The 13902-nt window shown below is 35.3% G+C and overlaps 1 protein-coding gene across 4 annotated transcripts in view; it reads right to left on the reverse strand.

Annotated features, from left to right (window-relative positions):
• The window catches only part of SCN2A (sodium voltage-gated channel alpha subunit 2), a 113012-nt gene that overhangs the window by 57523 nt on the left and 41587 nt on the right, over positions 1-13902 (reverse strand). For all 4 annotated transcript variants that reach the window (XM_033231268.1, XM_033231265.1, XM_033231267.1 and 1 more), the window contains one exon: positions 11365-11603. In XM_033231268.1, coding sequence (XP_033087159.1) covers positions 11365-11603 — 239 coding nt within the window. The remainder of the gene's footprint in view (positions 1-11364; positions 11604-13902) is intronic.

The following is a 13902-nucleotide window of genomic DNA, read 5'->3' on the forward strand; positions in this document are numbered from 1 at the left end:
CTGGTACTGGTTGTTCCTTTCCATGTTTAGAGCTTCCTTCAGGAGCTCTTGTAGGGCAGGGCTGGTGGTGACAAAATCTCTCAGCATTTGCTTGTCTGTGAAGGATTTTATATCTCCTTCACTTATGAAACTTAGTTTGGCTGCATATGAAATTCTGGGTTGAAAATTATTTTCTTTAAGAATGTTTAATGTTGGCCCCCAATCTCTTCTGGCTTGTAGAGTTTCTGCCAAGAGATCCGCTATTAGTCTGATGGGCTTCCCTTTGTGGGTAAACTGACCTTTCTCTCTGACTGCCCTTAACATTTTTCCTTCATTTCAGCTTTGGTGAATTTGACAATTATGTGTCCTGGAGTTGCTCTTCTCGAGGAGTATCTTTGTGGCATTCTCTGTATTTCCTGAATATGAATGTTGGTCTTCCTCTCTAGGTTGGGGAAGTTCACCTGGACAATATCCTGAAGAGTGTTTTCCAACTTGGTTCCATTCTCCCCATTACTTTCAGGTACACCAATCAGATGCAGATTTGGTCTTTTCACATAGTCCCATATTTCTTGGAGGCTTTGTTCATGTCTTTTTACTCTTTTTTCCCTAAACTTCTCTTCTCACTTCACTTCATTCATTTCATCTTCAATCACTGATACCCTTTCTTCCAGTTGATTGAGTCAGCTACTGAAGCTTGTGCATTCGTCACATAGTTCTCATGCTATGGTTTTCAGCTCCATCAGGTCATTTAAGGACTTCTCTATACTGTTTATTCTAGTTAGCCATTCGTCAAATCTTTTTTCAAGGATTTTAGCCTCTTTGCAATGGGTTCGAACATCCTCCTTTAGCTCGGAGAAGTTTGTTATTACCAATCGTCTGAAGTCTTCTTCTCTCAACTCATCAAAGTCATTCTCCATCTAGCTTTCTTCTGTTGCTGGCAAGGAGCTGCGTTCCTTTGGGGGAGAAGAGGCACTCTGATTTTTAGAATTTTCAGCTTTTCTGCTCTGATTTCTCCCCATCTTTGTGGTTTTATCTACCTTTGGTCTTTGATGATGGTGACATACAGATGGGGTATTGGTGTGGATGTCCTTTCTGTTTGTTAGTTTTCCTTCTAACAGTCAGGACCCTCAGTGTCAGGTCTGTTGGAGTTTGCTGGGGGTCCACTCCAGACCCTGTTTGCCTGGGTATCACCAGTGGAGGCTGCAGAACAGCAAATATTGCAGAACAGCATATGTTGCTGTCTGATCCTTCCTCTGGAAGCTTCATCTCAGGGGGACACCCAGCTGTATGAGGTGTCAGTCAGTCCCTACTGGGAAATGTCTCCCAGTTAGGCTACTCAGGGGTCAGGGACCCACTTGAGGAGGCCGTCTGTCCATTCTCAGATCTCAAACTCCATGCTGGGAGAACCACTACTCTCTTCAAAGCTGTCAGACAGGGATGTTTAAGTCTGCAGAAGTTTCTGCTGCCTTTTGTTCAGCTATACCCTGCCCCCAGAGGTGGAGTCTACAGAGGCAGGCCAGCCTCCTTGAGCTGTGGTGGGCTCCACCCAGTTCACGCTTCCTGGTCAAATTTTTTACCTACTGAAGCCTCAGCAATGGTGGACGCCCCTCCCCTCAGCCTCGCTGTAGCCTTGCAGTTTGATCTCCTACTGTTGTGCTAGCAGTGAGTGAGGCTCCATGGGCTTGGGACCCTCTGAGCCAGGTACAGAATATAATCTCCTGGTGTGCCGTTTGCTAAGGCCATTGGAAACGCGCATTATTAGGGTGGGAGTGTCCTGATTTTCTAGGTACTGTCTGTCATGGTTTCCCTTTGCTAAGAAAGGGAATTTCCCAACCCCTTATGCTTCCCAGGTGAGGCGATGCCCCACCCTGCTCCGTGGACTGCACCCACTGTCTGACCAGCCCCAGTGAGATGAACCTGGTACCTCAGGTAGAAATGCAGAAATCACCCATCCTCTGCGTTGCTCACGCTGGGAGCTGCAGACTGGAGCTGTTCCTATTTGGCCATCTTGGAACCTCCCATCTGTTTTAGCTTTTTTGCTTAGTCTACAATCCATATTGATTCTGGCATGTGGCATAAGATTGAATGGGGAGGTTTATTTATTTTCCGTACATTTATTTAAGTGTTTCTGATACTTTGGTGAAAATACTTTCTTTCTTCTATTTCCTTTCTGTAGTGTCTTTGTCAAAAAATCCACTGACATAGTTTGGATCTATTTATGAACTCAGCATTATGTTCCATTGATATCTTTGTTTATGCCAATACTGTAGATTCCTGACTAGCACAACTTTATAACAAGCCTTGAAGTCAGGTATGTTAATGTTTTCATTATTCTTTTATCAGTATTATTTTGGCAATTTTAAGCACTGTGTATATGCATAGAAAGTCATTTCAGCAATTTCTACAAAGAAAATCTGTGACATTTTTACTGGGATTGGGTTGAATTGACAGATACATTTGGGTAGAATTAATTTCTTAATAATATTGAGTCTTCTGTTGCATGAACATGGCATATATATTTCCATTTGTTTAAATCTTCTGTAATTATTCTCAGCCATGTTTCAATGTTTTTAGTGTAGGTGTCTTGAAATGATTTGTTAAATTCATTACTATATTATTTGTGTTTTTTGCTATTATGGCAAATAAAATATCTAAAATCATTGTTTATTTCTAATCACTGTTGCAAAGATTTATTAGGATTGTCTATAATACGATCATGTTGATGAAATAGACACTTCTACCACATTTCAATATTTATACATTTTATTTGTGTTTTTTTCCCCTTCAGTTGGTAAAACTTTCAGTGCAAAGTTGAATAAAAGTGGTAAAAATCGACATATTTGTCCGTTTTCAGGGGAAAGCACTCCATTTTTCTAAGCAGCAAGAATTCACTACTTACACAGCTCACTGATAAGTAAAATATTAGGTGTAGGATTTTCTTTCTTTCTTTCTTTCTTTCTTTTTTCTTTCTTTCTTTCTTTCTTTCTTTCTTTCTTTCTTTCTTTCTCTCTCTCTCTCTCTTTCTTTCTCTCTCTCTCTTTCTTTCTCTCTCTCTCTTTCTTTCTTCCTTTCTTTCTTTCTTTCCTTTTTGCTTTGTTTTGTTTTGTTTTGACAGAGTTTCACTCTTGTTGCCCAGGTTGGAGTGTGGAGTGCAGTGGCTTGATCTCAGCTCACTGCAACCTCCGCCTCCTGAGTTCAAGCAATTCTCCTGTCTCAGCCTCCCTGGTAGCTGGGATTACAGGCGCCTGCCACCACGTCCAGCTAAATTTTTGTATTTTTAGTACAGATGGGGTACTATGTACCAACTATGTTGGCTACGTTGGTCTTGAACTCCTGACCTCAGGTGATCCACTGCCTCAGCCTCACAAAGTGCTAGGATTACAGGCGTGAGCCTCCACACATGACTAGATGTAGGGTTTTCTTAAACATCCTTAACAACTTGAGAAAATTACTTTCTATTCCTAGTTTACTGAGAGTTTTTCTCACGAATGGCTGGTAAGTTTTGTCAGATCCTTTTCTGCAACTATTGAGATGATCTTAGGCTTTCCTTTATTCTTTTAGAGGTAATATGGCCAATTAATTGATCACTTTTCAGATGTTAAATGAATCTTACTTTTCTGAGATAATCCCCACATGTTTAAGAAGTTAAGTATTTATTACCTTTTTCTCTATTGCTTGATTTTATTGATCATATTTTGCTAATGATTTTTTGCTTCTGTGTTCATGAGGGATACTTTCTTGTAATTTTTTATGTAGAATTAATATTGTAACACTTCATATAAAATGATCTGGCCAGGCATGGTTGCTCCTGCCTGTAATCCCAGCACGTTGGGAGGCCAAAACGGGTGGATCACAAGGTCAGGAGATTGAGACCAGCCTGGCTAACACGGTGAAACCCCGTCTGCACTAAACATGCAAAAATAAAAAATAAAAAATTAGCCAGATGTGGTGGCTGGTGTCTGTAGTCCCAGCGAGTTGGGAGGCTGAGGCAGGAGAATGGCGTGAACCCAGGGGGTGGACCTTCAGTGAACCAAGATCGCACCACTGCACTCCAGCCTGGGCGACAGAGCGAGACGCCGTCTCAAAAAATTCTAATCTTCCCAGCACTTTGGGAGGCCGAGACGGGCGGATCACGAGGTCAGGAGATCGAGACCATCCTGGCTAACACAGTGAAACCCCGTCTCTACTAAAATAATACAAAAATCTAGCCGGGCGAGGTGGCGGGCGCCTGTAGTCCCAGCTACTCGGGAGGCTGAGGCAGGAGAATGGCGTAAACCCGGGAGGCGCAGCTTGCAGTGAGCTGAGATCCGGCCACTGCACTCCAGCCCGGGAGAGCGAGACTCCGTCTCAAAAAAAAAAAAAAAAAAAAAAAAAAAAAAAAAAAATTCTAATCTTTTCACATATTTCACACTTAACTATGTTGTAAATCCCCACTTTAAACAATCAGTTGTCTTTTTTAAAAATTTACCACAGCAACAGAAAGCCAAATACTGCATGTTCTCGCTTATAGGTGGGAACTAAACATTGAGTTCATAGGAACACAAAGAAGGGGACAACAGACAGAACACAAAGAGGGTGGAGGGTGGGAAGAGGATGAGGATCAAAGAACTACCTACGGTGTACTATGCTTATTACCTGGATGATGAAATAATCTATATACCAAACCCCTGTGATTTACAATTTATTTATGTAACAAACCTGTATATATACCCCTGAACCTCAAATAAATGTGAAAAAAAATTAAGGACAAAAAAGATAGTCTTTCGTATTTACCCACATATAGTCATATCTAGTGACCATCATTCCCAGAACCAAATTTCGATCTGCTCTTTTTTCCATTCGGCCTAAAGAACTTCCATTAACATTTCTTGTAGGGTAGTTCTGGTGGTAACAGCTTTTTTAGGTTTTTGTTTATCTTAAAATTCTTTATTTCATTTTAATTTCTGACCGATAGTTTCACTTTCTGTAGAATAATGGGCTTTTATTTCTTTATTTTATCTGGCCACCTTCTTCTGGCCTGAATTATTTCTGGTAAGATGTTAATCTCATGTATATAGTAAATATTTTTCTTCTTGTTGTTTCCAGAGCTTTTTGTTATTGCTGTTGTTTTCAGCAGCATGACTAAGATATGCCTAAGTATGGGCTTACTTTACATTTATCCTGTTGATGTTCACTAACATTTTATAAGGTAACATTAAGGTCTGTAAGTTAATATTTTTCACCAACTTTGGGAAATTTTTGGCCACTGTTTCTTCAAATATTTGCTCTGTTTCATTCTGTCTATTTTCTCCTTCTGATTCTCCCATTATATAAATATTTAGACTACTTGATATTATACCATATTATAGTCAGACTCAGTTCATTTTTCCTTTCAATTCTCTAGTGTTCAAATTGGATAATTTCTATTAATGTGCTTCGAGTTAACAACTATTTCTTCTGACATCTGCAATTTTCTTTTAAACACATCCAGTGAAGTTTTTATATTAGAATATGTACTTTTCAATTATAAAATGTCTAAATGATTCTTTTTATAGTTTTCAATTTTTGTCTGCTCATGTTCTCTGTTTATTCTTTTTTTTTTTTTTTTTTTTTTTTTTTTTTTTTTGAGGCGGAGTCTCGCTCTGTCGCCCGGGCTGGAGTGCAGTGGCCAGATCTCAGCTCACTGCAAGCTCCGCCTCCCGGGTTCACGCCATTCTCCTGCCTCAGCCTCCCGAGTAGCTGGGACTACAGGCGCCGCCAACTCGCCCGGCTAGTTTTTGTATTTTTAGTAGAGACGGGGTTTCACCGTGTTAGGCAGGATGGTCTTGATCTCCTGACCTCGTGATCCGCCCGTCTCGGCCTCCCAAAGTGCTGGGATTACAGGCTTGAGCCACCGCGCCCGGCCTGTTTATTCTTTATGACTACATTTTTCCTTTAAATTGCTCAACATATTTACAATAGCGCCTCCAAAGTCCTTTTTTGTTTATTCTAACAATTTGTTCATGTCCAGATCTATTTCTACATACTGCTTTAATCTATTAACTATGAGTCACATTTTCCTATTTCTTTGCATATCATATAATTTTTATGTGACATGAATATGTTTAATATTGGGAATACTTCAATCCTGGAAATCTATTCTCTAGAAGTTAATACAGCATTATGAAAGGTTATATATACAAGAATTTTACTGCAACATGGGGGTAAAGTATCTGGAATCAACTTGAATATCCATCAATAGGTGATTGGAAGAAAAAATAGTGAAACATGCCTACTATGAAATATTAGTATGCAATTCAGAGGCTTGTAATATATTCACAGACTTGTACAATCATCACAATTATTGAATTTTAGAACATTTTCATTACCTTAAAAAGAAGCTACATACCCATTAGTTAGTTGTTGCTCCCATTTACCCTAATCCCTGCTGCCCGGCAACCACTCATGTACTTTCTGTCTCTATGGATTTGCCTATTTTGAACATTTCATATAAATGTAGCAATATGATATGTAACCTTTTGTGACTGGCTTTGTTCACTTAATATAATGTTTTCAAGGTTTATTCATGTTGTAGATTGTAGCAATACTTCATTCCTTTTTATGGATGAATAACATTTTATTGGATGGATATTGTTTATCCATTCATCAGGTGATAGACATTTTGAATTGTTTTTAATTTTTAGTATTATGAATAATATTCTATAAGCATTCATGTGGAAATACGTTTTAATTCTCTTAGATATATATCCGAAGAAATTAGTAAAATTGCAGGTCATATGGTAACTCTAACCTAAACTTTTTGGGGAACAGCTAAATTATTATCCAAAGTGATTGCGTCATTTTATATTCTCAAAATAAAGAATAAGCATTCCAATTTTTCCACATCCTTGCCAAAAAATGGTATTGGGTTTCTTTCTGATTATAGCCATCTTAGTATGTGTGAAGTGGTGTCTCATTTTAGTTTTGATTTGCCTTTCCCTTAAAATTAGCCAGTTACGCTGGCCATCTTTTATGTGCTTATTGGTCTTTTGTCTATCTTCTTTGTTAATATGTCATTTTTAGTGAATTATCTATTTTGTTTGTTGTGGAGTTATAAGAATGTTTTATATATATTAGATACAAATCATGATCAGATATCTGGGTTGCAAATGTCCTCTTCCGTTTTGTAAGTTGTCCTTTTACTTGATGATATTGTTTGCAGTATGAAAGTTGCTAATGTTGATAAAGTCTAATGAACTTTTTTTTTCTTATTGTTATTGTTTGTGCTTTTGGTGTCATATCTAAGAAATCATTGCTTAATAACAGGTCATGAAGATTTACTTCTAAATTTTCTTCTAACAGTTCATAGTTTTAGCTCTACATTTAGGCCTCTGACCTATGTTAATTTTTATATATGTTATTAAGTAAGGGTTCAATTCCATTCTTTCATATGTTGATACTCACTTGTCCAAGCACCATTTGTTGAAAAGGCTTCTTACCTTAATAAAATTGTCTAGTAGTCTTGTTGAAAATTAATTTAACATAAATGTAATGATTTACTGTTGGAATTTCAATTTGATTCCATTGATGTATATAGCTATCCTTATGCCAGTACCAAACTATCTTGCTTACATTTGCTTTGTAGTAAGTTTTAAAATTTGGAAGTTTGAGTTCTACGACTTTGTTTTTTTTCTAGTTAAGATTGTGTGGCACATGGTCTCTTGCATTTTCGTATAAAATTTTTAGTCAATTTGTCACTTTCTGCAAAATAGGTAGCTGGGATTTTGATATGGATTGCATTACATTTGTAGATTAATTTGGTGAGTATTGCCATCTTAACAATATTTTCTTCTAATCTATGAATATAAATGTGTTTTCATTTAGTTAGTACTTCTTTAATTTCTATCAACCATGTTTTATAGTTTTCAGTGTACAAATTTCACACTTATTTTATTAAATTTATTCCTAAGTATTTTACTCTTTGATGTTATTATAAACAGAATTTTCCCAATTTTATTTTCTGATTGTTCATTAGTAGTGTTTAGAAATATAATTGAGTTTTGTATATTGATCTTGTATTCTGCAATCTTATTCATTAGTTCTAACAGTTGTGTGTATGTGTGTGTATTTTATAGGATTTTCTAAATACAAGATTATGTATTCGTTAACAGAATTTACTTCTTGTGTTCTAATCTAGATGCCATTAATATCTTTTTCTTGTCTTATTTCCCTGGTTAGATCTTTCAGTACAGTATTGAAAAGAAGTAGCAAGAGCAAGCATCCTTGCCTTCTCCTTGACCTGAAGGTAAAAGCATCTAAAGTAACTATTAAGAATGATGATAGGTGTGGGGTCTTTTGAGATGGTGTTTATCAGGCTAAAGTTCTTTTCTATTTGAAGTTTGCTGAGTGTTTTTATCATGAAACACTTTGGCTTTTTCCATGTGATTACAGCATCTGTAGAGATGATTGTATAGTCTTAAAAATTAATATGATATATTACATTAATTTTTTATGTTGGTCCAGCCTTGCATCATTGGAATAAATTTCACTTATTCTGAGTACATAATCCAAAAATCTAAATATGTTGGGTGATTTGGCTTCTAGTATTTTGTTGAGGATTGTTGTGCTTATGCTCATATGGGATGTGGCTGGTCTATATTTGTGTCTGTATTCTTTTCTTGTAATATTTTTGTCTGGCATTAATATCAGGGTAATTCTAGCTTCATAAAGTGAGTTGAGAAGTATTCCCTTCTCTTCGGTTTGTTGGAACAGTTTGTTAAGGATTGATGTAACACTCCATTGAACATTTGGCAAAATTCACCAGTGAAACTATCTGGACTCAGGCTTTTTTTGGCAGGAAGTTTTTTTTTTTAATTGCGAATTCAATTTTTACTTATTATAGGTATATTGAGATTGTCTCCTACTTCTTGAGTCAGTTTTGGGAGTTTGTTACTTCCTAGGAATTTTTCAATTTCACCTAGGTTATCTAGTTTGCTGGTGTTTAATTTTATTCTATTTCTTATGCTCCTTTTTTATTTCTAAAAGACCCATGGTGATATCCTCTCTTCATTTCTACTTCTAATAATTTGTGCCTTTCCTCTTTTTTTCTTGGTTAGCCTAGCTTAAAGATTTGTCAATTCTGTTGATTTTTTCAAAGAAATAACTTTTGGGTTTATATTTATCTGTTATTTTTCTCTTCTTTGTTATTTGCCTTTTTCTGTTAACTTCAGGTTAATTTGCTATGCTTTATATAGTTTCTTAAAGAGGAGCTTAAATTAGCAATTTGGGAAATCTTCTATTTTACCACAGACATTTACAGTATAAATTTGTCTTTAAATATTGTTTTAGCTGCCCTCATTAATTTCAGTTTGGTTTGTTTTGATTTTCAGTCATCCTTAAAGTATTTTCTAATTTCTCTTATGATATCTTCTTGACTCATTGGTTATTTAAGAGTAAGTTGTTTAATTTCCAAATATTTGTGATTTTCCACATTGACTTGTTATTGATTTCTAATTTCATTTTATTTTTTATCAGAAAAATACTTTGTATTATTTTAATTTTTTAAGTTTATTGAGGTGTGTTTTATGACCTAACCTATAACTTATCCTAGGGAATGTCCCATAGGCATTTGAGAAGAATGTGTATCCTGCCCATGGATTTTCTAGTATTCCAAAATTCACCTCAGATACAGATCCTACATTCCTTAACACATAAGACCAGCCCCAGCTTGAATTGTCTATTTATTGGTTATTTCTTTCTAGAATCTATCCTCCTTCTGGTAATGGTATCTTAATTTTTCTCTTCATGATTTAACTCATTTATTCTGCCTCCAGTGATAAGATATGATTCTGATTTAGGCAAATATGGCATTAAAACCAAGAGTTAGGGTAACTGACTGATTTAGAAATGGCCATGTAACTCCAACCAGGTCAATGATATTCAATTTGTGGGCCTTAATTAACGCTACTAATTAGGAAGCACAAACTTTCTGTACCTGGAGCTATATTAGTAGAATAAAAGTTGTTAGAATGTTGGCAATAGTAAGAAAATACCCAGCCAGAGAGAAAGGTCACATATTGGGAAGAAGAGAGACAAGAAGCTGATTCCCAGTGATGCTGGCTGAGAACCTGAATCTAGCCAGGTTAGGACCTAGAACTAGTTCCAAGTGGGCTTCAGTAACGTGAGGTAATGAATTCCCTTTATTTTTGCTTAAGCTCATTCAACTTGGATTATAATGTATTACCTCCAAAGGCTTTCTTGTTTCAATTGCCACCCCACTACCCCGCTTTTTTTTTTTTTTTAGCAATAATGTTGAAGAGATTCTTACATAGCTCTGAATTTGAACTAGGTAATATTATTGTCCTTTCCTACTCTAAGCTTCTGTGATCTTTGCCCATAGCTTACGATAGTCTCTGAAATAGCTTTCAGAGTCTGATACAGAATTCAAACCTTACATTTCTCTGTTAATTTCTCATGGATTCAGTTTCCCAACTGCAAAATACAGACAATTTATAGTAAATATCTTAAGATTGATTTTTTTGGGAATCTAGAGAGAGAGATTTAATGTAAACCATTTAGTCCAATCTCTGATACAAAATAGTGGCCAACATATGCCAACTTTATCATTTAATTCAGGTAAGTCCTACCTGAAATATAATTCAAAAATGTAGTGGTTACTTCAGAGCCTAAAAATATTGTATGTTATACTTTAGGCCATATTATTTACAATCTCTATATAACCTGCTTATATGTTCATTTATCAAGTTGGGAACTTAATAAGCATTTTATACTTGTATAAATATACTTTTTTGCGTGATTTTCTTCATTTTGTCTCTCTGTATAAGACCACTCTAATATCTATCACTATACTATACTACATTATGATATCAACATGTATCCAGTGAATGCTAATATATATTTTAACAAAATTGTATAAATAATTTCTAAATTTAATATTGCTAAGACTGTAGAAGAAACAAAAACAAAAAACAACAATCCCTCATATGATGTATCCTCCCACACAGTCCATCTTCAAGTACCTACAAATGATATTTCAAAATTATCTGACTTGGGCATATTTTATAATTTGTTTAGTAAATGCAGACATGTCCGAAAGAAACTATTCTAAATATCTTAAAAATACGTTAGAATTTTGTTATAGATCAATGTCCTTGGAAGACAATTGAGAATCATCTTCTAATAAATAAGCAATTTAAATTCAATTCTAAATCAAATTATACATAAATTCTTTGACTCTTTTGCACTATGGTAACAATATATTTTTGTTATTTAAAAAGGATGCTAAACATTTGATGTCAAGGTATACATGGCCAATTAGTTGATATTTAATTTGAGAGCAATATGTAAAATTCACTAAGGCAATTATAAAATCTTTCAATGGGAAGAGAAACTCTCAGTGAGGCTTACCAGGTTTCCAACAGACAGTACACTGCTGAACTGCTCCGTCATGGGATAGTGCTCCATAGCCATGAAGAGTGTATTTAAGACAATGCAGATGGTGATGGCCAGGTCAACAAATGGGTCCATTACAACCAGGTTGACAAGGTGTTTCACCTTTAACCATGGTTTACAACAGTCCCAAATCAAACACATATTAGCAAATTTATACCAGCATGGTGGGCATTTCTGTCTGGACTCTTCAAGTTCTGGAAGAAAAAAAGTTAGAATCCTCATGAAAACTGCTTACTTTCTGTTAAGCAGTCTTTGGTTTAAATTAAAGCAATTTTAAAAATCTAAAGTTGTTAAAAGATATTATGGGTTAATCTGCTGGAGGAACAGGAAAAATTTTACAGTGGGTTTGCTGTCATAGAAAGGATCAGTACAGAAAGGCTAGTAAGCTTTCCAAATGTATTCTGGCTAAACATAGCTTCCAAGATTCTATCAGAAAATCTAAACTGTCTGATACTTACAAGGCTGCTAGAAACTAATGGGTAGAACTTGCATTGAGTGCACTTAAAGCTCATCCATGTTCTAGATAGAGCAAGAAGTATATATGTTATCATAGATATCTCAGGAGATGTCCTAAGGGCCTTAATCAGTCACACTGAATGCCAGTTTCTTGGATTAGATATGTTTTGGTGATCTTCTAATTAGATAATTTTGTCAGTGTCACCAATCTTAGTTTAAAAGTCTCAGATTTTATTAGATTATAGGCTTGCATATTAGACATAACAAAGTTCCATCTCTCTACATTTCTCATTTAAGTAGAGGGCATAAAAGAAGAGAAAATATCCCAGCCTAAGGAACTGGAGTCCTCACTGTTATTACAAATCAACATTTCACAAAGTGGAACTCATTTATTACTGGAAAAATACAAAAGATTTAAGTGAAATATACATATAATTCATACATTTTCATGGTATACATTTATTTTAATGTTTGAAATACATAACTCTCAATCAAACCTATGACATAAAATTTTATATTAAAATGCATTTATCCAAGGAAAATGTACAACGATGTCAAGAAGAATTTCAACCAAATATTGGGGGAGAAGACAGAAATGCACAGATCTTTAAGGTGATACCCAAAGTACTAAAATTTGGTAAATATTGGCAAAGAAATTTGGGGAATTAGGAAGTGAAAAATTGTCTACCATCTTCCTTTGGCGAGATAATCTCTTCATCAACTTACGAGTGGAAAAATACGCAGAATTTGTTGTTTTCTGTCAATATCATTGCTGTACACCCTATTACCTGTTCTGCCAAAATGTGGCCACCACCTCTTAGCAATGAAATAGAGGGAAAGTTTCTTCTTTTTAAATCCATGGCATAGTTGACTCTAGTCAGTCACTTTAATACTATTGTGGCAACTGGAACATCTGTCCACATCCGGCACAGTTTACTATGAACTAAACCTTGTAAGAGTGTGACCAGCCTATGAAAGGACAATCACAACAACAGATAATAATTTTTCTTCTACTAATCAACATTTGCCACAAATCAATTCTATAATTCTATTTTCCTAAGTAAATTAATTTATTGTTCATTGTTTTTAAAATTTCCACTAAAAGTAGATTTGTCAATTGTCTCTTTGGATATTGAAATTCTTCAAGTGCACAGTTTGTTTCCATTTATCTTAGTACATAACTTTGTAAACAATAAATAATATTTGATTTATAATTCAAGAAAAAATATAGTTATTACGTACTAGTTATTTTGTAAATACTTCTGAACTCCCAAATAACCTTATATTTACATTGAAAGTTAAAAGGAGATATTATTATTTACAGTAAATAACAAAAGAGAAATTACAAAATTTAATTTTGTCTGTATACTGTCATAATATGACTTTTTCTTTCCATACCATTTAGCAAATAAAGAGAAGCAAACAGGAACTGGATAGAAAAAAAAAAACTGGAGAAAAGTTTAAAAAAGGAAATTCAGCAGGTGTGACTCATCTTGACAGTAGGAATAACCGGAGCAAAGTTGTTTAAGTTCTAAAATAAAGTCATTCAATTATTCATTCCAAAAAAAGTGGGCGGGGGGGGAATCTCACACTTTAAAACAAAGCAAAGCATTCAGGAGAGAACTGCAGCCACATCTCCATTATTCCTGCATGGGTTATCCACACTTAGAATCACTTACAAGAAATCTTGTGTCTTTTGCTGGCTCACCTTGATCCTTTAGGTGCTTCTAACTCACCCTCCCACCATCCTTCACAAAGGTATGACCAGAAAACATTTCTATGTGATTTTGCACTTTTAAAAATTTGAAAAGCAAATGGTTCATTTTTGCCTATTCATTACTGCTTCACTAAGCATGAGGCTATCCATTACCCTGGACAACAGAGACTTGGCTGTAGTTAAAAAGAAGGAAAACAAAAATTGCCAACTGGATCAACATCCCTGGTTCATAAAAAGGGAAGGCGAACTAAACAATGATCAGACATAGAAGAAAGGATCCCCAAGGAAAGAGATTATGTCAACCAAGAAAACTTTGCACC

This window comes from Trachypithecus francoisi, unplaced genomic scaffold (genome assembly GCF_009764315.1).
Source record: "Trachypithecus francoisi isolate TF-2019V2 unplaced genomic scaffold, Tfra_2.0 Lachesis_group13, whole genome shotgun sequence".
Classification (NCBI taxonomy): domain Eukaryota; kingdom Metazoa; phylum Chordata; class Mammalia; order Primates; family Cercopithecidae; genus Trachypithecus; species Trachypithecus francoisi.